General features: G+C 35.7%; 2 protein-coding genes across 7 annotated transcripts in view; one reads left to right on the plus strand and one right to left on the minus strand.

Annotated features, from left to right (window-relative positions):
- The first annotated feature begins 389 nt into the window (after nt 1–389).
- Nucleotides 390–14,998, plus strand: CBR4 (carbonyl reductase 4). 4 transcript variants are annotated; one of them, XM_025167698.2, is made up of 6 exons: nt 390–702; nt 4,538–4,679; nt 6,486–6,603; nt 7,166–7,302; nt 9,493–9,627; nt 11,942–14,998. In XM_025167698.2, the coding sequence occupies exons 2-6, from the start codon at nt 4,538–4,540 to the stop codon at nt 12,118–12,120; spliced, it is 711 nt and encodes a 236-aa protein (XP_025023466.1). In that variant the 5' UTR covers nt 390–702; the 3' UTR covers nt 12,121–14,998. The 4 variants fall into 4 exon arrangements, with proteins under 4 accessions (XP_025023466.1, XP_087988640.1, XP_087988630.1 ...); XM_088132514.1 differs by having other exon boundaries at nt 403–702; nt 4,566–4,679; XM_088132504.1 differs by having other exon boundaries at nt 409–702; nt 4,525–4,679; nt 6,483–6,603; nt 11,942–14,979.
- Nucleotides 14,999–20,224: 5,226 nt separating this feature from the next.
- PALLD (palladin, cytoskeletal associated protein) overlaps nt 20,225–23,932 on the minus strand; it is a 238,671-nt gene continuing 234,963 nt past the window's right edge. For all 3 annotated transcript variants that reach the window (XM_088132480.1, XM_088132473.1, XM_007429815.4), the window contains 2 exons: nt 23,764–23,897; nt 20,225–22,093 (listed from right to left, as the gene is read on the minus strand). In XM_088132480.1, coding sequence (XP_087988606.1) covers nt 21,921–22,093; nt 23,764–23,897 — 307 coding nt within the window. In that variant the 3' untranslated portion in view covers nt 20,225–21,920. The remainder of the gene's footprint in view (nt 22,094–23,763; nt 23,898–23,932) is intronic.

The following is a 23,932-nucleotide window of genomic DNA, read 5'->3' on the forward strand; positions in this document are numbered from 1 at the left end:
TATGATGTCTTGAGCTCCAGAAGGAAAGGTGGGATATAAATCTAATAAACAATACTATATTAAAATAGTATACTGTATATTAACACAGTAATCATAAATAACGCAAATAACTTAATGTGAGAAGCACTTAAACACTGTCAATAGGCAGAATTCTTGCTAATTCCCCCAAAAGACCCTAAAAAAAAAATTAAACCTCACATCAGTTCAATACAAGGTGAAGAAAACAACTGCAAATTCCAAGCTGCAGGAGTCACTAAACGCAGTTAAAAAGAAGATGGTGCCGAACAATTGGCGGCCAGGGAAGTCCCTCAAATGATGACCACGCCCCTTGTGGACTAAGAACCGCCCATTCTGGGTGAAAGAACCCAAACGCAGGTTGTTGTTGTTGTTTAGTCGTTAAGTCGTGTCCGACTCTTCGTGACCCCATGAACCATATTGCGCCAGGCCTTCCTGTCCTTCACTCCTTCCCTGAGTTTGCTCAGTTTCATGCTCATTGCTTCAGTGATGCTATCAAAGAGGGGCTCCAAGAACGCTTCCAGGCGAGGTAGATGAAGGACGGGCTCGCTGGTTAAGGCCGGCCAGCCAGCCAGCCAGCATTAGCCGCGTGGCGGTCACGTGACTGCCCCGCTCCGCCAAGTCCGTCCACTCGCCTCCCTCCGGCGTCTTCCTTCAGTTCGTTCTTCCGCCCTCCGCGCGTTCGCGGTAGGTACGATGGCAGTGGCCGGTGGTCACGTGCCGTTCACGTTCGGACGCGTGGCCCAGGGTTGTGGCTTCGTTTGCCGGTTCGCCTCTAAGGCGCCCCTGCAGCGGTCCAAGCGGCGGCTTCCTGTCATTGCGGCTGAGGGGAACGCTGCGTTTGGGGAACGCGGTTCTGGGGCGCTGTGCCCTTGCGCGGGGGCAGCGGGTTTGCTTTGTGCGTTGTAGACTAACCAGGTGTAAAAGCGCTCTTGGCCGCCACGTGGGCGAAAAGCGAATCTGCCCCCGAAAAGCTCGCTTGAATTTCATTCCGTGGATGACAGCAAAGAAGGCGGTATTTTTATTGAATGCAGTTGCGCGGCGCTGCAAGATCCGCTCACTGTACTTCGCTGTTTAGTCTTAACTCCAGCGTGCAGTCGCTCTCCAGCCCAGCCGCCTCCGACCCGTGAATGAGGTGGACGCGGTTCCGGCGCTGTAACCAGCACAGCGCCGGTGTTCCTTCTCCGACACAGCTGGACAGTGCCAGGTCGGGGAAGGTGGTTGTAGATTAAACATAGTTGAATTTTAACGGATTTCAGGACCCTTGTTCTGTGATTTAGGAACGTGGTAGCATTTAGCTAAATAGGTAACAAAATAACTATTTCATACGATAAATGGCAAACAAACTTTTTAGCTCGAGGAGAAGAGTAGATTCCTTGATACAAATAGTCTTAGCTGCAAATCAGTTATTTAAAACATTGCTGTGCTGTGTATTTCTTACTTCCAAGAAATATATGGGTAATGTTTTGAATTACAAATCCCATAATCTCTGAACATTACCACTGTTATATGTGACTGGGGTCAGTGGCTTCACTGGCAAACTGATGATGCCAGAATTAGGATAATGATGCAATGATGGGATCATGCGAATGCTATGATTATGTACGTGCACTGGTACGTTAGACAAAAATATGTAAGTCACGGCCATTGCATGATTACATCATTATGCGTGTAGTTATTTGCCACCTTACAGTGAATGCCCATGATTTTAGTGGTTATTTTACCATCACGGTTCTTACAAAATGTAAAATACAAATTGATTATGATGCTTGATCAATTCAGATAAAGATTCTATTCATCACAAAGTCCTTCTGGCACAGAAGGTTTTAATGATCTTGCATTGATTCTAAGGGAAATTCTTCCCCATCCCCCCCCCCCCCAAATTTTTGGTTACATCTCTCTTGCAGTTAGTGAACTATAAATCTCCAAGCAGAGAGGGAATATGCAGAACAAATTGTGTGCTGGGTGAGATAGCCCCTATTAGTAATTCCCTTTTCCTACAACCAAGAGGTAGTTTCACAGTACCCCCTTTAGATGCCCACACTCAGGCACCTTTGGGGCACCAGGTGTCTGTGAGGAGGGCTGGGCGGCCAGTGACACGCATCATGACACAAATGATGCAACGTATGTGTCAGGCGTCATGATGTAAATATAAGGTGGCATCCTTTTCGTGATGACATTATGACACACTTCTTCATTTTGACGTTATTGCAGTTATGAATGCTGCAGTGTTGAGGGCTGCTATTCTATCAGAGCATCAGGTTGGATGTGGTGGGTAGAGAAGTGTGAAGATGCAAAAGAAAGGGAAGGCCAGCAATCTAATCAATATCTTTCTGGATAAAAAACAACCACATCTAATTGTGTTCACATGACACACTGAGTGGCAACTAAGCACTCAGATTTTAACCTAGCATGCTTGAAGTCTGCCACTTTTTTCACTCTGAGTTCAATGTATTATTCTGCTCCCCACCCCCAATTTGGCAAGTAGACACTGGTTAAATTCATCATGTATTAGTGTATCATACAAACCCAGCCATTTTTTACTTATCAGCCATAGGTTTCTATTCATCCTAGACCAACAGATGGTGGAATTCTTGAACTCCTGTATATTAATGCATGTGTTTTGACAGCAAATAGAACTATAGCAATTTGTGTAAGAAAAAACTAGATACAGTACATTTAGATTGGAAACTTTTGTGTTTCTTTGGAAAATGAAGTTGGTAATAAGTGGAACCAAAGAATATCAATAAGCTCTTGGATAGGGTTCATCTAATGGACAGTGCATAATTGCATTTTCAAAACTATTTAAAGAGTATTATTGCATTCATGTCCTGTCTCTGAATTTTTAATATATATCTTGCTGGGCTTTGTGGGAAACAAGAAGCTTAGCTAGCTGTATCTTTGGCTGGATCCATCAGGGAACTTCTTTTGATCTTGTTCCAAATCAGTAATAGAAATTGATTTGTTCTTTCAATCAGTTCTGGTTATGATATTGTTGATTCTTTATTCTGGCTTCTGATGTTTGAAGATCAGAAATAATGTTTTAGTTATTGTCTAAATGTTGCTTAGATCAGGTCTGTAAATACAGTTAAAATCAGTGTTGCTTCTAGTAGAAAACAAGCATAATTGAATATTTAAATATTATTTATCCATTTGTTTACGGTCAATAAAGATGGCAAGCATTGCGTTAGAGGAAGGGGTTTGTCATCCATGCCCCTTACAGCATTTATCATTTCAAATTTAATTTCAAACAGATGTAATTCACATCCATTTCAGGGTGAATGTGGGTTGTGGTTGCCCAGTGTTTACACTTGGGAGGACTGTGTAGTCTGTTTTAGGTAACCTATTGATTCAGACTTCAAGGATTGAAAGGTATGAGTTGAAAGGCTAGAGACAACTAGCATTGCTTTTGCAATTGTTGTAAACCACATATTGCTGGGAGATACTGGGAGAAATGATACTGGGAGAAATCAGAATATCTATTTCTCTTTGCATTATTAGTGTTACTAATTATGTCATTTAACATTTTATGTGCACATATATATGTGTGTATTAATAAAGATGTTTTGGCTTGCTTAATGTAAGTGGTAGAAGAAGTTACTTCCCACATATAGTATACAGTACAGAAAACTGTAATACAAATAGATTACTCCATTGTTGCCTGAAAATAGGGTGCATCATTTGTGCATTTTCAAATGGGACATGAAATATGACACAATAGTGGCCAGCATTCCCAAAGCAATGTAAGACAATGCACAGAGAGTAGAATGGTGGAAAATCCTGAGATGGGCACTAATGAGTCAAGCTGAATTTGCACAGGCCTTCTTTATTCATATACTTCAGAAACTGGAATAAGAGATGGAGTATTTCCACTGGCTTCTATTACAGTACAGTATTAGGAATGTAATAGTTAAGAGGCTGAGCTAAATTAAGAACCCCTGACTTGTATCTGACCTCTGCCATGAATGTAATGGATAGTCTTTGATAGCCTCTTCCAATTTTAACCCTTTCAACTGGTAAATATTATTAAAATGGGTAATATTTAATTAGCTAGGTGATAGATTAATAACAGTATTCTTACATGCCAGTGATATGGTATTATTTTCACAATGCAGTTGAAGACTGACCTTTCAAGGCAGCTTTTGGCAGCATTAGGAACCAAGTATAAAAAGACTTGGGCATAATTTCAAATTATGGATTAACAGGAATCTTTTACTTACATGTTATATCAAAGACTCAGTGCTCTACCATCAGTACTTTTGGAAATTAAATATGTAGCATTCCCAAATCTGAATGGATCTCTCTTTGTGTAATCAGAGAAATTAAGTCAGCTACATGCATGCTGGTGATGGTCCCTTTTATTTCATTTTTGGAACATTTTATAATCTGTATTCTAAATAGTTGCTGAAGTGGAACAATTATATTTCATACTTAGGAGCAATATATGTCTGTGGAGTCCTTGGTGCAATATATGTCTATTGGCTATCAATACTAGTGATTATTTGTCAGTTATTTTTTTGAGATGTCAAAGGTTTGTGCCATTTTTGGAGGTTCTCGTGGAATTGGTCGGGCTGTTGCACAACTACTAGCACAGAAAGGATATTGCCTGGCTGTTATAGCAAGAAATCTGGACATGGCTCAAGCTACCGCAGATGGCTTGGGAGGTAAGTAAATGTTGATATTTGTTTTTCACACATACCTTAGAAAACATATGGAACTACTAAAATAACCCACTATCTAATATAAATTTGCTGAATTGTTTTAAATTGAAGACACTTGTAAGTTCACTGATTCAACTCTTACGACTTACTATGTTTCTTTTTGTAAATGTTATTAAACATGTAACTATAATGTTTATTAGTTTATCATAATGTTTATAATAACTAACAAAATTAAACATATAACTAATATGGAGTGTGAAGATCTAAATATCTCTCCTGGCAATAAAATACTTGTATGAAAGAGCTCCCACAAACTATTTTTGTTGAATTAAGTTTAAATCTATAGAAATGTGGAATATAAACGCGAAAACAGTTTTCCATTGATATTTGTTTACTGTACATTCCAATTTCCTTTTCCATACTACCTTGTATACTTGAATGTCTAAATTGGTGTTTCTATCCACAATTTATACATAATTATTATAGGGTTAGTTTATTGTAAGAAATATGTTAAATCCTCTAATACTAGAAGTGGGTTCTAAAGTGCTTGGGTCTGTTGTTGCATATCTAGATGCCAAACAGTGTTTTAACCAAGGATACTTTTTTGTACTTTTCAGCAAATGATGTTTGTATTACAACCCATCAAATAACAAAATTCATAGTTAATTACTATGTGGTAACTACTAGGGCCTTGATATGAATACACTCCTTGTCAGACTAAGGTTTAGAACATTTATTATAATTCTGAACTAACACAGATGGGCTTTGTATGTTTCTGCATTGATCTGGTCAAATATCTAAGGCCAACTGGATCTCTCATAGGCTTTTGAAGAACTGAGCGCAAATGTTTGCTAGCCTGTATGACCATTTAAAGGGAGATGTCTTACATGCTGCATTTTCAGGAGCCTCCTCAGGATATCAGTTTTCAAAAGGAAAAAAGAGCCCCCTGTAAGGGAGATGGCCACTGTGGGGGAGGGAGACGACATAAAACTCTATATAGCTGGTAGCCAGTTTGTGGACAATTAGCATTTAATCTAGTATGCTAGCTACTTGCCCTTTTAAGAAAATGAACTCTCCTCCAAGTCTCCTGGGGTTGTGCCATTTAGTATTAAGGGACCAAGTTTAATGGCCAGTTGTAGGAATATATACTGTATATGTAAGCTTCCCAGAGTCTGTTGGATTGGGCAGCTACAGATGTGGCTGAAAGTATTGGTACCTCTCCACTTTTTCCCAAAGAATCCCAATTTGCCATGAAATAAGTTGAACCTGAAATAAGTAAATGGCATCCACCATTCTTTATTCCACTTTGCTTTTGATGTATGACTTAACATATTATTATAAATAATAAAACAAATGAAAATGGCATATTTAGAAATATAAAGAGCACTATGTATTTATGCCAAAACAGTCATTTTTGAACTTTTAATTTTTATCACAAATGCTCAGTTTAAGTGAAGCTTATTCACTTCCATCTCTTACTATTGATAGTAATGATGTGGTATAACTTAAGGGTCTGCTTAAGATCTGATAAATGAATATTGGCTTTATTTTTTTTTCGTGGGAAAGAGTTTGTTGGATTAATATCCCACCTTTTGATCAGGAGCTGAAGGCCTGGGTACATTTTAACAAAATATATTCTTCAGTAGTGAGTACTGTTCAGATAAAACTTGCAACCACATTGTTTATTGTTTTCAGTTATCCAAATATTAGTAGTTCTTCTTTTAATTAACAATAATTCAGTTTTAAGAATTGCAAAATCTGATTTTGAGTAATTGATGTCTCATCATGGATTTGATTTCACCACAGCAGGTCATCTTGCACTGAGTTGTGATATCACCAAAGAAGAAGCCATCCAAAATACATTTAAAGAAATAGAGAATAATTTAGGTCATATACGCTATCTGGTTAATGCTGCAGGTATCAACAGGTTAGTTTCACATTTAAGTTGTAGTCTGAATTACACATATGAAAATATCTTATAGAAATAAAAAACAGAGAATGGAGTTTATTTTGTGTCAAAGAATAAAGAATACATAAAATATTATAGAAGATAATTTTATATAGGATAGTTTATCCCTTCTTTAACCTTAAGGTAGTCAACAATATTTCACTATCTTGAAATAACCTTTTAATTTGCTTGAATTTATAAACTGATCAAATGCTAAATAGAATTTTAGGGTTTTTTAATATATCAATTTCATCTTAAAAGATATTTAAATTTCTTGTGTAAGATTTCAGGGTCTGTTCAAATATATGGCAGTTACAGGGTGACAGTTTAAGCAAAGATACATAGATAAAATGTTCTGGAAACATACAAAGCTTGATGGCTAATTCTTAATCAACCACGTGTCTTTAATAAATACAGTAAATTGAGTTTAGGTACACAACTTCATAATGAAACTATTAGAATAACTTCAGCATTGATCAACTATAATCAATTGTTTTTCTAAATACAACTGAATTTGCTTGAATTTCTTTCTTGATTCTAGGGATGGACTACTGTTGCGAACCAAGTCTGATGATATGATATCCCAGCTTCAGACCAATCTTTTGGGAACCATGTTGACTTGTAAAGCTGCTGTAAAGAGTATGATTCAACAGCAGGGTGGTGCTATTGTTAACGTAGGTATGTCTACCTAAGCAAACTTGGATATATTATTTTAGTACTGATTTTTCTGGAAACAATATAAGCTGTGCTTAAAAATTCCGTTGCATAAGTTAACGTATTTGAAAGTTGTTACCAGAATTAACCCTAATATTTTGAGTCCAAAATATGCTTTTTTGTGCAGTGTCTTTTGTCTACAGAAAGTGCTTTACATTGCAGGATAAAATAATATTTCTGCTTGTGAAAGAGCTTGATCAAGAAGAAGCATGAAAATTACTTCAGAAGTTACAGCTCTGCATGAACCCTTTTGCTAATAATGCCTATTATAGCTAAACATCAATAGAGGGAAAAGTGATTTGTAGTGCGTAGGAGGCATGCACTTAGTATCTGCTGGCAACTCTTTAAAGGCATTTTTATTTTAAGAGGTGCCAACAGGTGAAATATACCTGGTCACACATGCTCCAAATTACTTTTTCCACTGCAATTCCAGATCACTGCCTCTGCACATATTTAAAAAAGAACACTTTTGGCATTCACAATTCTTCAGATCCAGACCATTATTCCAGTTACCATTTATTTCACATTATTGTACCCACTTTGTGGAGAGATCCTCATATAAGAGTATTTTTATTATTAATTTTTGTACTACATAATTGTACTACTTTGTACTACTCTTAATAAGAGTAAGGCTTTTTCTTAGCTGGAGGGGCATATAAGCTCTAGTAAACAATTACATTAATAAGCCTTTTAAACTCCTTCCATTCTGAGAGTTTTGGAAAATGAGGGAAGGAAGCTTCTATGGTATCTGGAGTTAGGCTCATAATTGCAGTTCGTAGGTAATGGGTATCCATATGTATTCTAAATGTTTCAAAGATGCTTATAACCATAATTATGTAAAAGAGCTCCAATTCCAAAATTTACTTTAAATTATAGTGTAGGTTATATTTAATTGTTAGCTTTATGTTGTAAAGCTAACAATTAAATAAAGCTGAAAAGTAGGGCACAAATACTGATGGATGGAAGAAAGGAATGAAATGTTTGCATTTGTCATGGGAAAACACATTTAATATAAATCAAATTTAACTGTTGCACCTGATGTATGTCACGAATAATTGTCTCCTTTCAACTTTGGTGTATTTATGTATCTTTCCCTTTAGAAGTATTAGAATGTTTATTGTCCTTGATACCCTATGTGGCCCCAAATACCTATAGAAATTATGTGCTTTGAGAAATTATAAGACTGTCAAGGATGCTGATTAACAACATCCTTATCAATTTCTTCTTCTGTTGTAGTATGCTGGGTCAGACTGTTAGAATAACAACTAAGAGATGATTCTCGTACATCAGAGCAGATGATCCTGCATTTCAGAGGGGGTTGCTGAATTCTCCTTTAGGATGTTACATCAAGTTTCTGTCCTTATTTCCCTTCCTTGCCAGTTGTAAAACAATTGCTTCTACATTTGTGCCTGTTCAATATATATGCATGCCCAATCCATTTTTTTATCCTATATAAGAACTTTGTAACCTTGTAGCTGGTGCTCATGACTCTTCTGGGTGTAAGAGACCAATGACTCACTGCAGTCGGTTAGCTTTGAAAATAAGTAATTACTCAGTTCTCTAGTTTTGACATTTCTTGGGTGAGTTTTCCACCAGAGAAGGGAGGCTTTTCTTTTTCCTTTCAGTGTTTCAAAACAGAATAGCATTTCTCCTTTGATTCCTTTGGAATCAAAGAATTCCGAACACAATACCTGTTGTAACAGCTTCATAAGCTTCCACTTCAGCTCTGAAGATATTTCTTATATTGTTGTTGCTTTTTACAAATGGCTGTGGCTAAACACATTTTTCACTCAGATTTAAAACAGAAAATGTAGCAGGGTAAGAACTGTTTTTATTTATTGATTTTGTTTTATTTCAAGTATGTATAAAAACAAAAAAATATGAAGAAGATAATTACACTTATATCCTATTAATTGACCTTAATTATTGTTGGTATATTGATTTAAATCTTTGAGTATACATTGGGGATTTCTAAATTATTTTGTCCAAATGCAAGTTTGATTCTTCATTGTAAGGCCTTCAAACACATTAAATGAATAAAATGGGCTATTTTTTAAATTGAAAGTTATCAACATTCAGTACTGTTATTGTAAACTGAATGTGCATGATTTCAAATTTTAAACTTGGGCTTTATTACTTTTATATTTATTTTAGGAAGTATTGTTGGATTAAAAGGCAATGCTGGTCAGAGTGTATATAGTGCCAGCAAAGCAGGCTTAGTTGGATTTTCACGCTCTTTTGCTAAAGAAGTAGCGCGAAAGAACATTCGAGTCAACATGGTTGCTCCAGGTGAGTTTTTGGTTCAGTTGCTTATTCCTTAAATGTCACATAAGATTCAGTATTGTAGGAACATGAAAGTCACAAAACATGGGCACACAGCTATGTAAGTGTAAAACATGCAGTGGGGATTTCTCCAAAATTTCCATTGTATAATTGTATCAGCTTCATATTCAGTATGTAAAGAAAATTAAAATGGTTGCTATAGCTAATTGTAGTGTTTTTTTTAATACATTTTTTTCCAGATAATGGAAAAAAGTTTCCAACTTCAGTGACAGTCCTGACTGTTGACTGTACTTGCACACCCATGTGGGAGGCATTTGAAGTGGCCACACAAGCTTTTGAGATCCTGCCAAATGGTGTTAGACAGCAGGAATAATTACAGGATACCTCGAGGTATATCTGTATATAATATATATGCATATATACTTCTCTAAAAAAAAAAAGTGAAGATACTGTGGTATTGTGCTTGAGCAGCACATATTGTTACATATAGAGATTCCTTTCTCATTATGAACTATTTTCATGGTGATAACCATTTTCAAACCATGTCTTCTGTAACAGTAACTATTTCCTTTTTCTGAAGCAGAACGGTGCAAAGACTGAACAGATGAATCATTATTGCTTTAGCTGAATACTGTAATCATTTTATATATCTACTTCCACAGAATAATTAATGTTCTTGCGTGAACTATGAAATTCTGTTGGATCTTTTCTTTACTGATCATAGTAAGATTTGGATTTGAATATTAATTAGTACCTTTTGGCATCTCACAAAGACCCTAACAGTGAATAATAGTGAATAACACTAAGTCAAGTGGTTGGATATGAGAGTATAACCTCCAGCTTTATAACCCAAGAGAAAAATATATTTTTCAACCATAGTCTCTGCTGATTTTATTAAATTTTCACGTCTCTTCATTATACCTTACAAAAATTACAGTTCTCCGTATGCTTTCTTTGGAGCAGGCCCTTGAAGAACTGTTAGACTGACTTCTGAGTAGGCATGCAAAAGATTAAATGTTAAGACTATGAACGTGAATTGCTTTCTATTTATTTTATAGTGATGTGTGTGTGTGTGTGTGTGTGTGTGTGTGTGTATAATCTGAAATATTTCAATTAGTTTTAAGAGTATGTTTGCAGTATATAGTAAAGTTGGAAGTATGGATTCTAAATATGGAAACTTCCCTTAGGTCTATTTATGAGTGCCTTCTTCACTTCAAACCTTAATGTGTTGTCAAACATTGATAACTTACCTGTACTGACCAAACCTTTATATAAAGGAGATTTTATTTAATTCTGCAGTGCACTATGGATTAAATAACTTTCTGCATGGGCTGAAGAATCAGAAGGAGAGCAAGGCTTAGAGTTCATTGTCAGTAGTTGGCATCTTAAAACCAGAATGGCAAACAAATAGTTTACATGGTCAGGCTTCCCAAGTACTGTATATTGAAATAAATGTTCTATATTTTTTAAAATGATAGTAATGATTTCTAAGTAGGCATCTGGATTAGCACATACAGATGTTATGCAAACTTGTCCTATTTATTTATACTTGGGAGGGTAACACATTTTCCTCTTCTCTGGGCATTGATAAGTAGGCTGAAACATTTCCTCTGTTGTAACACACAGAGATGTTTGGATGACTGAAAAGAGAAACATTTAAATTATAGGGTTGTGGGCTTGGAGTAATAAGAATATGCTTAGTCTAGTCTGATTGAATTTCTTTCTTTTACTTTAAATTGGATGCATTTATGGAACTATATCCCATTAAAATCACTACTGAGACATAGGCCTGGTTCAGATAACAAATAACATATTGAGATTGTGGCTTGGTTGTTTTTGTGATTTGGAAACCATGCTTTATCACATAGCTTATTGCATGACACTAATTATTCATTATTGTATGCTGTGGTTTTTAGTGATGGTATATTGAATAAGTCACAATTGGTTTACACAAAATGCTACCTAATTCATAGTGTTAAAACCAGAATCCTAGTTGATTGGGGCAGCTTATGAATACAGTAAATAAATACATACCAAACAGGTTACGTTATATACTTAGTACATTATGTGATGCCAGCATTATTGTCAAATGATAAGAAACTGGCTATGTAAATCTGTTACCCAGTTCAACAGTTAATTTTTCTGGATTGAAAACATCGACTTCAAAAAACTTTGGATGCAAACTTTTTTTTCTTGAATTGATTCCTAGTTGTCCGGCTGTGATATATACATTTTGATGTCATATGACACTGAATATCAGGAGACTATAAATTGTGTTAAAATGTATTCTTATTTCATAAACTTCTCTCTCTTCTTTTAGGCTTCATTCATACAAATATGACAGCACATCTGAAAGAAGAAGAGTTGAAAAAAACAATTCCTCTTGGAAGATTTGGGCAGCCTCAGGAAGTTGCCCAAAGTATTGCATTCCTTTTAGAGACTCCTTATGTAACAGGCCTCGTTCTGGTTGTAGATGGAGGTTTGCAGCTTCTGATTTAAACATCATGAATTCTGCATGAAAAGTTATTCAGCAACCCTAAAAATCCCCAAAGAGATCTGAATAATACCCCTCTTACTATGTTTTAATTCAGATTAAAAGAAAGAAAAGATTACAAAGTTCCATTTTTGGTTGAAAATATAAGACAGAGAGGATTAAAATAAATATATTCTAAAAAACTATTAATGGAGTACTATATTTTTCCTGCAAGGTTGACTAATGGAACATTGGATACTCTGAAAGTAATCTCTAAGTGCAGTGGAACCTTTTGCTCAGATGGCCGAGAGATGCTTCTGTCTGTGCGGAGGGCAACTGTCAGAGTCAGTTGAAGATCTGCAGGATTCTAGGCTCCCCTGTTATCTTGGCATGTTCTGAAATAGTGCTGGGGCTGCATAGTATATTATCTCAGCCTGGAAGCTGGTATAATTAATCCCTTCCCAGTTTGACAGAAAATAAAATGCAAAGAAATAAAAAGGTGAGAACACTACTCCTTCCTCCTTCCCTACTTAGTATAAACCAATAGGAAATAGATGCTCTGGCCCCTTCCCCCATACCTGTTCTGTCTCAATTTTTTTTTTAATCATTGGTATCTTAAAAACTAATTCACTTATTGTGGTATATGTTTTCATGAACCTGAGCTTGTCATCAAATAAAGTAGGCTGTAATTTAGAAAAAACTGCTACCATACATCACTTTACTTATATGATGCCACAAAGCTCTATCCTGTTAACTATTAAGAGGAGCTAACATCTCCTCTGAAAATGGGCTTATTTATCATTCATTTTAAAGTAGGGATTTTTTTTCATAGTTTATGTATAATTCTTCCACTTAGAGGGGCAAAATGAATTGATGAAACTTAGGAATGTTGACAAGTCAATAATACCACTGTGCAGGAAATAATGCATACTGCACAAATGTAATGCGGATCTTCTATTAAGTAGTTCCCAATAAAGTTTATAAGGATTTTAACTTTGTAATTAAGGTGGACTTCTGGGGGAGGTATGGTGAACTGAAGATGGCTCTGCAAAAGTGGAGCTGACAACCACGGCAAAGACCAAGGAACCAGTGAATATACCGGTTCCTTGGAACCTATCTAGATGAGAGGATGGGAGATTACCCACATGTACTCCAGACAATTGCTTCTTGCAAGGAGACCACAGGACAGTGGCCTTCCATGGGTTTGAGCACCAGGAGACAAAGGGGTTAGCCATCTTCCTCGCAACTATGGTGGAGTCTTTGAAAGGACACTAAGTTCGCAAACCTCACTTTTTAATCACTTTTGGAAATTGTCTATTAACCATCTTAAAGCTATTAGAGACCTTCAGAATGACAAATTTGAAAAGTCATCAGATGTGATGGAATGGAATTATGAAGGCCAAGCTCAGGGAGATAAGTATTTTCTTAGCTCACCGGAACCGCGTGGGAGGAACAAAAGGATGAGACTGACACCTCCCTGAGGAATTCACACTGTTGTGGCTGGAAGACTTTGGGAACTGGGGTTTTAGTCTGGGAAGATTCTTGCTAGAGGTTGTAGCTAATAAACATAGCTGGACTAGATTTGCATGGTCTCTTGGAGTTCCTTGGGCTAGGCCTGACATCAGTTGAGTTTTATCTTCAGCTCTGAACAAAAGAAAAATTATAAACTTAAGAAAGAATTTGAAATAAATGGCAAAAAGCTAAATAAGATTTTGATCTAAGAAAGTTATAAACAGATTAAGGGTCCAGATAAATTTGGAATATTGACTTTTACTGTAAGATTTTGTAATTAACTATAAAAAATAAATAGCTTCTTATGGGAAACAGACGTATTTTGGCTATCCTGGCTATTGTAAGCCATAACAAAAAGAAGTTACTTTATGATTTTAGAAACTGAACACTAAAGATTCTAAGCAGAAGGAAAAAAAAAATACAAGCCTGTTCTTGATGACAGTTTATACTGGACTTACAAAATGATACAAAATGTTATAACATTGGGAACATTAAAGGAGATCTTTGCAGAATGGAGCCAGAAATTAACAGATGTGGAACAAATTTTATCTGACAAGACAGAGAAAGTACCAAAAGTGAAACCACAGACGACAGGCCAAGAGAATGATTTGGAAAAGGATGCTTTACTACATATACAAAGGAAACTAGGTGAAGTTTTAAAAATTAAAAGAAAAATACAAATGATAAACCAAGAGAATGACCTGGAAAATGTTTTCTTATTGGATTTACAAAGGAGGCCTTGAAGAAATCTGTGTGATGGGATAAAGAAGAATTGAAGAGAAATCAAATCCTACAACAATATTTGAATGAACTAAATATTAAAAGTATATATCTAAATATTAGAAGTAAAAGAAAGGAATATAAAGTTTTATGATCAATATTAAAATAAGACTTTTTTTTTTTTTTTTTGCAAAGTTCTGGCAACTCTTTGTGGACTTTTTGCTGACACCAATATTGTTGGTGGAAAGTTGATGTATTATGGATTTGCACAGATAAGGGATGAGGTATGGAAGGAAGAGATATCTGTGTGTAACTGTATAGGGGTTGAAGAGTTAACTAAATTTGTTTATACTTGCTGTGATCAAGGCTGGAAGTCACTTCTGTATATATTTTTCTTTATTATATTTTCTTTTTTCTGTTCTTTTCTTCTCTTTAAGTTTAGTTCGTATTGGTTTTTACTATTGTAATCAAAATTAATAAAAATGTTTAAAAAAGAACTTCATAATTAAGGCCTCTTAATAATTTTAATATGCTGTTTCATTCCAAAAATTGGAAAGAGTAATAAATTATTCATTAAAAATATTTCATGACCTCCTCTAACTGAAGCATAAATATTTATCTTTGTAAATGTTTTACAATTTGTCTCAGAATGACTTTTTATAAAAGAAAGACTACTCGTTTGTGCCGTTATAGCATAAGATGTGATTTTGGCGGGGGGTGGGGGATGAAAAGAAAGGCGTTTTCTGGCTTGGGAACTGTATTCTACCTTATGCATGCTATTATTTTGCACCTACACACTTTTATTGCAAATAAAACTTTCTTGCCTACTCCAGTATTTTGGATAACAGAAAATATTCAGTATTTTATCATATGTGTGCCAGATATATGGATAGTTAAGTTACTGATTTTTGTTTACATCCAGCTGTTTGCTATCTTACTGGGTTTACTGGCTAAGCACCCAATTTTAAATTGACTAATGGGCTGTATCAGATATGCTTCTATCAGTTTAGTGATGTAAAAAAAAGTGGTGGATAGGAATAGAATGAGTCTGCTCAACAGGAGTAAATTGGAAACAAATCTGCTTTTATATCTGAAAAGTTGTGCGTGTACAGAAGACATGCATGCAATTATATCTGGAATCATAAAATGTTCACTGCTAATAAGAATTTGAGTACATGAACAGATCTCTTTTTTACCTCTTGAGGTCAGTATAATTTAAGGAATAATTGTTCATTAAGCTAGGCTTAACCATATGCATATTTATTTCTTCCTGCATCAAATTTTCTGTTTGCATTCAATGTAATTTGGAATTTTCCAACCTAATGTATGTTTCAGTTATCTTACTCTGCTGTAGTTAGAAGTGGCACACATTTGATAAAGTTCTAATTTAATGGCATTATATCATTTTGTATTATGTATTTATTATGATGTGTTTATCTTGCCCCTCTTGTTGGAGCTTGACAGTACATGGGAAGTGACCTGTATTTTATTTCAGAACAATAACCTTGTGAAGTAGGATGGATCAAAAGTCATCCAGTGAGCTCCATAGTTCAGTGAGGATTTGAATATGAATCTCCTTGGTCCCATTTAACACTTTTACTATCTAAGTACATAGCCACTTGGGATATTAGTATTCGTTGCTCATATTTCATGGCTTACAACTTTCCTATTGCAGTAATAGGTGCTTTTAATTTTATCTTGAATTAGGCCAAATTTTCCAGAACTTACAATGCTGTAATACGATCTGTGGGAAAAGTTCAACTAAAATTAAGCATTTTTAAACTTAATTTAGAGAGTATTGGATCTTAAGTATTTAACTGGCTGTACTGTGCCAAGAAATCCAGATGTAGTTAAATCCACATTTTATCAAACTGTAATACTTTTATTTACATAAATACTGGCAGCCTATGTTAAAATCTCATCATAGCTTGGGCTTCCAGTGGTCAGGACCAGGAATTAACATTCTGTATGTGATCCTGAGTACATATATGTGAGTTCATTTTTAACATGATACACTAGCTATTTGTAGTTTTGCAAATAAAACCCTTCTGGCATAGGTGCCCCTGGACAAAACAGAGTTCCCTCCAAACTTAGAAAGAAATCTGTGACCTTGAGGAGAAAGCTCTGACCTTAGAAATCTGCACTGAGACAGTCCACAGGCCTGTTTTTTTCAGACATGGGAAACTTTAATGTTGGAAAGAGAAAGAAAATGGAGCTGGGCAGGATGAATTTGAAAGATCAGATCTTCCTAGTGATACTCTGTGTCCCTGACATATGGACATAGGGCAGCTGTTGAGATGGTCAACATGATTTGCCAAGAAACACCAGAGAGAGATAATGGAGAAACCCAAAAGTCTCTGCCCTCACTTCTGTCCTTGCAGTTTCAGCCTAGCAGGACATTGTGTCTTGAAAGGGCTGATGTCAAAGCCCACCATGACAAAAGTTTTGAATTAAAATGTATGGGCAGAGTAAACATTTCTTTACTGGAAGTGAGAATATTTATTCATGCAAGTTAAAATAGTATTTCTTAATTTACCTATATATCCTGTGAATAAATTTTAACAATATTTGAGATTCATCAGCTTTAAGGAGGAGTTTTCCCATAGTGAGGTTGGGTTTCACATTGCTATTTAACTGAGCCAAAGTCTGCTCAACTTTGTGACAGCTGAAAGCAAATGTTTTGTAAATACTTCAGTGAGCATTTGTTTAACTGCCATAAGGATTTTATTTCCAGGAAAAGGTGGTGATTATTTTAATAATGTATTTGCCAGCTTGAAGTATTTGTTACTTAGCACTCTAGTGCTGTAATGGTAAACCTCTGTTCTTTTAAACTTTGCTAGAGTGTCACTGCAGTTTCAGCTGAAGCGATTGACTTTGCCAAACATTGTAAATATTGATAGGCCTCTATGAATAGGCTGAGTGATATATATTTATGGAATTCATTCGGTTATTTAGCAAAACAGAGATTAATAAGCAATGTAACTGCTTTTCATTTTTTTCCAGTTTTTCACAGCTTTATGTATTTTAATCTACTTGTCCCACACTGACTTTTCTGGGTTTTTTTCAACCGTAATGCTCTGCTCCTAGTAGTGTGCTCAAATATTTTTTTTATAGCAATAGCTCTTTAATGAAGTACACAAGACTGAATAACTTCTGCTGTGACTGTGAATGCACTAAAATGTTTTTCCCATTTGATAATTACTTCTGTAAATCGGCTGAATCTTATGATACAATAGCATTAAACATAAGAGTAAAAACCAGTAAGCATAAAATGAAAACACTACATATCTAAAATTAATTTACTCAAGTTTACTTATTATATGCAAGCTTAAAGGAAGCAGATTTCTAACAGTTGATTTTTATTCCATGTTGCTTAAATGGACCAGGTAGGATGCAAAGTATATATCTGGGATTTGTGTAATTCTGGTATATATTAAGTTTTTAAAAACTTTGAATTTTAACTTGAAAGCTCTAATTCTCCAATTTTTTTTTTCTTATAGGTAAACTAAGAGTGGCAAACTAAGAAAGGTTTAGTCATTCTGAAATAACAAAATTCATTGTTGGGCTTCAGGCTATGCAGACCACAGGCAACTGAACCAGCTGGGTGACTTTGAGCTAGTCACTTTCTCTCAATCCAACCCACATTTAAGGGTCGTTGCGCAGAAAATAAGAGCGGGAGCATTAGTTATGTATGCCACCTTGAAGTTACCAAAAATAAAGGCAGGATAAAAAAAAATCAAATAAACAAACCCAGACTCTAGCCCAACTCTAGTTCCTTAGGAAAAGAAATCAGTGGTCCAGATGGCCACAGATCTCTGTGTACAGAGATAGTCCAACCATCTCTGTACACAGCAGTGGATGATCTAGGCCAGAGATAGGCAGTCTTGTGCCCATTGCCATGTTTCTTTGTAGCAACTAGACTCCCTCATCAAACTGAAAAAAATAACAAATTAAATGGTACACTGGCATGCTCCAGATCATCAGCATTTAGCATCATATATGTTATGAATACATTTGCGCCCTACATAGATATTCCTAGAAACTGGGTGATGTAGGAAGAAATAACCTTACCTGCTTGGTTTCTGGTAAACCAATAATTTCTGACTAGGTACATCTATTGTGAATTTCCTTTGTAACTAGTTAAATATCTCCAAGATAGCTTCTTTTTAAGATTGCCTACAAAGTGCTTCTCAGAACTGCAAAAGTTCCCATCAGCCCCCAGAGAGGTTCTTTCTGTTTTAGGGCTTAATTAACAAGAGTTTATTTTTTATTATGGGCAATAGCTCTGAAAATATCTGGGGAGACCAATGGCCATCGATTGCAGTTTCTTACTCCTTTCTTGTATTAGCAGTTAAGTGGTATTGTTGTGTATAACTTAAATAGAATTTAAATAGAGTTTTTAAGTCTCTCTGCTAGGTAAGTTTTGTCTACAGTATTCGTTTTGAAGCACACCTCAGCTGTTTCTTTTGGCAGGGTTTCTGTCACATATATAGAGAGCCCTCTAGGTAGAGTTGGATAAAATGAAAAGATAAAATGGGCAGTGGAGAATCTATGAAATGTCCAGCTGTGGTCCCATGGTTTAGCTGTTTAAATTGTTTTCCCAGCTGTCTAAAGAGATGATAATGTTCAGGTTGAAAGTGTTTGGAATGTTTGAGGGTGTTTTAAAATCTAAAAATGTAAAAAGTCTAATTATGGTTTACATAAATTGCTACAACTCTGAATCAGTTCAAGATATACTGTATTCTAGTCACATCATAGGAACAGCATTAAGAAGCTTGAATATCATATTGAAACCTTTTAGATATGAAAGTGATTTAAAATACAGGAACTGGTTCTGCTCTTACAGTTTTCATACAGGCAACACAAAAACCTTGTTGGACATTATTCAGTCAATTCATATAAGCCATTTTATTCTCCAGGATGCTTTTTCTTTGTTGCATGATCTTTCATAAATGTATTTTCCCACTATATTAGGTTTGGCTGGCGATATGGTGTGCATGTCAAACATACATTCTGCTAATTAGCTGATAATTGTTATGTAGAATGTTCATTGAAGGCATAGTTGTCTTAAGTTAATGTTATACATCACAAACATCAGGTCAGTGGTACAACACATTCTGTTTACCAGTAATGGGTTCAACCATTAAGTATTGGAAAATGCTTCTTCATCTGGGACTCTAAGGCTGCTGCAAGTCACAGTAGCCTTCATCAGCTAATTAGGCCAAGGCTCTGAATTAGTGTAAAACTGCTTCAAGTGTTATCTTCAAGATTATCTGAAGTAGAAAATGGCATTCTTATATGAAAAATGTCTTGTGTAATTTTTTCCCCAGTATTTACAGAGTGATTGCTGTGTTAGATCTTCTCTATTAGTTATTTGTTTTATCTTTGCCTAGAATAGAAACAGCCCCCCCTTTTCCAACATGTACAAACATAAGATGTGATATTAAAGTCTTGTAATTGCAAATGAATTTTTAAATTGGAACTCTCACTTGTTCTTATAACTTGTTAATAGGAAACATCAACAGGATTGGTTGAGAAGTATATACAAGTAGTCCTCGTTTAGCGACTGACTCTAGTGACCGTTCAGAGTTACAGTGGTGATTAAAAAGTAACTTTGTGACCTGTCCTCACATTTATGATCTTTGCAGATCTGTAAACCAAAGGAAAGCTGAAGTAAAATTGTAAAATCATGTTTCATTTAGTGAGCGTTTTGCTTAACAACCAAGTTCCAGGCCCAATTGTGGTTGCTAAATGAGGACTACCTGCAGTAGGATCCTAAAGTGCAACTTAGAAGTAAATCTCACCAAGTTCCATGGAACAAACTCCCTAGAAGTACAGGCCTGTTTTATTTTGAGGCCTCATTAAGAATGTATTGGTCTTTTAACCAAGAAAAATACATTTTTCTCAAATTTGTGTAATATTTATTGATGTCAAACCCTTATGATACTAGCTCAACAATCCAAAATAATATGCTTGTACAGTTTTATAAATACAAATAAAAAGAAGCAAATTGCTACTAGTTAAGCTAAACAAATAGTAATTAAGCTAAACAAGTCACATTGACAACCGGGCAAGTGAATGATAGGATTCAGTTCCTAGAACTAGACAATTAGGACAGTTATATATGACAGCACAAATAAGTCAAATTCCTATTACTGAATTGTTATCATCTGCACAGCTTGCATAGAAAAGTAACTATCTTTTGTGGTAGAAGTTTTTATTAGCCACTAAAAATCTGAATGGTGTACTTAATAATGAAGGGCAAAGCAATACAGGAATAGCAGTTAATGCAAAATATATGGCATGATACATATTACAAAACTTTTTTTTTTTTTTACAAAAAAAAGTACGGTATTTGAATAACTGATTTGAGAAAAATATTCAGGTTTTTAATTATAAATAAAGTACTATAAATGTGCTTCATATAAGGAATACAGTGTTTTCCTTTTGTAGCAAAGTACTATTGTACCATCAGACCACATTTTTTTTAGGCAGATCTAACTGAAATAGCCTTCTACTCCCTCTCAGTTGAGTTCATTTTGAATCCAAATTGCTTAATATAATTCAAATGAAGTCTAATTAGATGGAAAAAAATAGCTAACTTTCTGGCCAGTTAACTATTTTTAAGTTCTTCACAAGCTCCCAGCCTTAGGCAGGGTTCTTGTTCATGCTGCAGTAAGCAAGAACACAAAAATGTAACCTCTAGTATACATGCATGCAGTGTTTAAAATGTAACAACATTTCCTTGTATCCTCCAACATCTACTCATCTATTCTCTATGGTATGCAAATTATTTAAACCCTTATTGCAGACTCACTCCATTTTCCACTTACTCTACATTCCTAATTATCTTCCTTTGTATCACATAGATTCTGCTCAATCAGATCTCCAATATTGTTTTAAAAAGCATTGACGTTTTGCTCATATATATTTCATCTGTTGAGGAAGGCCTGGCTTTTGCGTTATCTTACCTCACTGTTATAAAAGTAAGATGAATCTAAGCATCACATCCGCTGGCAAAAGTCAAAAGCCTTCCGATACAAGGTTACCTGACCTACACTAAGTACAATTAAGGCAAAACTAACATATCCTATTTCCTTTGAGAATAGATAGTCAATTATAGACACAAAAATATCACTGATTTCTCTTCCTTTTTCCATCTTGCTTTATCCCTTCAGTATTGCACATCTGAACTATCATTATCGTAATGCACTCCCAATACATTTTGCAGTGCATTTCTATCCATTACACTTTAATAGCACCTACAAACTGCAAAGGCACTTAGTGGTAAGTGTGCAGCATATTTGCTTTTGCAAAATTTCACTCAATTTAGCACTTGTGAATAGGATTATTCAAAACAGTACTATCCACTTTGTAATAAGAAATGGTTATAGTGAAGGTGATTTGTATATGCAGACTGCATTTCTCTCTACAAACTCTAATTTGTTATACTGAACAAGAAAGATGTGGCTGTGTTATCTTTTGCACACACAGGTGTCTCTCCTGCGTACAGTGGCATAGATTATCCCTGGTCGATACAATGGCTTTCAGTGTTTTCAATTTGAAAGGAAATGGTGTATCTGGTAGCTAATACTTAAAGATCCTCACTTTCTACCAATCCAGATTGCAATGCCAGATGTCCAGGGTTTGCTTCTGGCTGAAATGCAGCTTTGATGTCTAGTCCTTGGTCAGAAAGTGCTGCATACCGACTGGCCGAGGGACGCACTTTCTTGGGCTTAGTGGTTTGGGACTGTTGTTGCCACTGAGCTGGAGAAAGAGAAAAAGAAAAACAGTTTGCTAATGCATCGAAACACAAATATGCGAAGTTGCCGAGCCATTTTATCTCCTTTGAGGGGAAAAGGACCCAATCATCCAATTAAAGAATCATCACAAAACCATCTAGGAATCAAACTGCTGGAGATGTATCCCCACTGCAATTACCAACCAGGAAGTCAGTTTGTTGAATCTGCTGGAGATGTGTGTTGATACAAGAAATGCAACTACAGAGGTAGATGTGCTGCCCTACATACAGTCACTGTCATGATTTGTTCTTTGGTCCTCTTTCACAATGAGATGTGTTCCCCTTCTTCGCCCCATATTCACTTGCTGCTGCCAATTTCTAAAGATAATGGAAGTGAGAAATAATATACACTCCTGAAGCTATACGGAAACTGACTTCTTAGCATAGTAGCTTTATCCAAATTCATCCTTAGTGGCAAAGTATTTAGAATAAAGTATCACAAGGCTTTTTTTTTTTAAAACTGAAAAGTTAAGACGAGAAAAGATATTCCTTTGACCCAGCACTTCTCCTGTGCCACTGACTATACAAATGCTAGGGGACTATCAATGTTTCAAGTGGATCTCTTAATCTTCTAAATCAGGGTTCCTCAACCTTGGCAACTTGAAGATGTGTGGACTACAACCATGCTGGCTGGGGAATTCTGGGAGTTGAAGTCCACACATCTTCAAGTTGCCAAAGCTGAGGAACCCTGTTCTAAATAACTTGAGAAGGGGAAGGTGATCGTAACAAATTCAGGTAAGAATGGGAACATACAACTTTTAAGGTTACAATAATGACACAAGGATTATTTCACCTAAAACATAACTTATTCTATACCAGCCTTTTCTAAAACATTTTTATAAACAGAAAAAACACAAACGAAGGTGGCTTTGTTCTCTGATAATCACACAGGCTACTCTTTCATATCTGCAGCAGCAGCAGGGTACACTATATTCCCATCCTTTTCTCCCCTCTGTACCACTCTTAACTACCCTTCTCTATTTTCATCTAAACCTGTAATTCTTAACTTTCCCCCCTTCTTTCTGTCCCACTTTCTTGCCCTTTTTTGTCCTTGGTGTGCTTAGTAATAGTATAAATGACATTTTTTTCTCCAGCAGTTTAGACCCCAAAGGCTTTTTCACACACAACAGCAATGTTGAACTTAAAGTTGATGGATTGCAAATCCCTGGGAAGTATACAATTGTGATGGGGATGATAATGTATTTCTCCACTGACATGTTAAGAATTGTTTGTCTACATTTAAAATATCCTGCCTGTACATCAATAAATGCAATATGCACCTGAACTTTTCATTTTCAATTTTCAGGAGGCTTGAATCATATATGGCTGGTTATTACAGAAAAATTGTATCAATTCTACTGTTCATCCCTGAATGTAGGGAAAACAAACAGCATTGATTATGAACCAGACATATTCTAATTCTAGTTCCCTATGGATTGGAATGTATTACAAGACTGTGGCAAAAGGAGCAGTACGTATTGTGAACCATAGATATTAAAAAAGAACAGTTATGCTTTACAGGTTGGCTTGATCTAAGGGTCAACAAACCTGAATCAAATATTGCTATTATATAAGGAATAGCTATAGGCTTGGGACAATTCTCCCAAATACTGACAGCACCCATATAATATCTTACTATAGACATCCAGCCTTGCTGTGCAGGAAACAATCCCAGCTTCATTCTTTGCTGATACAGTGTACCAACCAGCATCTTCTTTTGTAGCTCCCTGAATAAGCAGGCAGACATATCCATGATTATCTTGGTGCATGCTGAAAAGGATAACGAGACAGATGAAAATGTATAA

Source organism: Python bivittatus, unplaced genomic scaffold, assembly GCF_059951505.1.
Source record: "Python bivittatus isolate LINGU-HERP-01145 unplaced genomic scaffold, Pbiv_v1 ctg000070_np1212, whole genome shotgun sequence".
Classification (NCBI taxonomy): Eukaryota; Metazoa; Chordata; class Lepidosauria; order Squamata; family Pythonidae; genus Python; species Python bivittatus.

Excerpts from the sequence above, each read along its gene's own strand:
- CBR4 (XM_088132504.1), top strand. The coding sequence starts at position 4,538 with ATGTCAAAGGTTTGTGCCATTTTTGGAGGTTCTCGTGGAATTGGTCGG. Across the intron at positions 6,604-7,165 it reads AATGCTGCAGGTATCAACAG|GGATGGACTACTGTTGCGAA; the intron begins GTTAGTTTCACA and ends TCTTGATTCTAG. Across the intron at positions 7,303-9,492 it reads TGGTGCTATTGTTAACGTAG|GAAGTATTGTTGGATTAAAA; the intron begins GTATGTCTACCT and ends TATTTATTTTAG.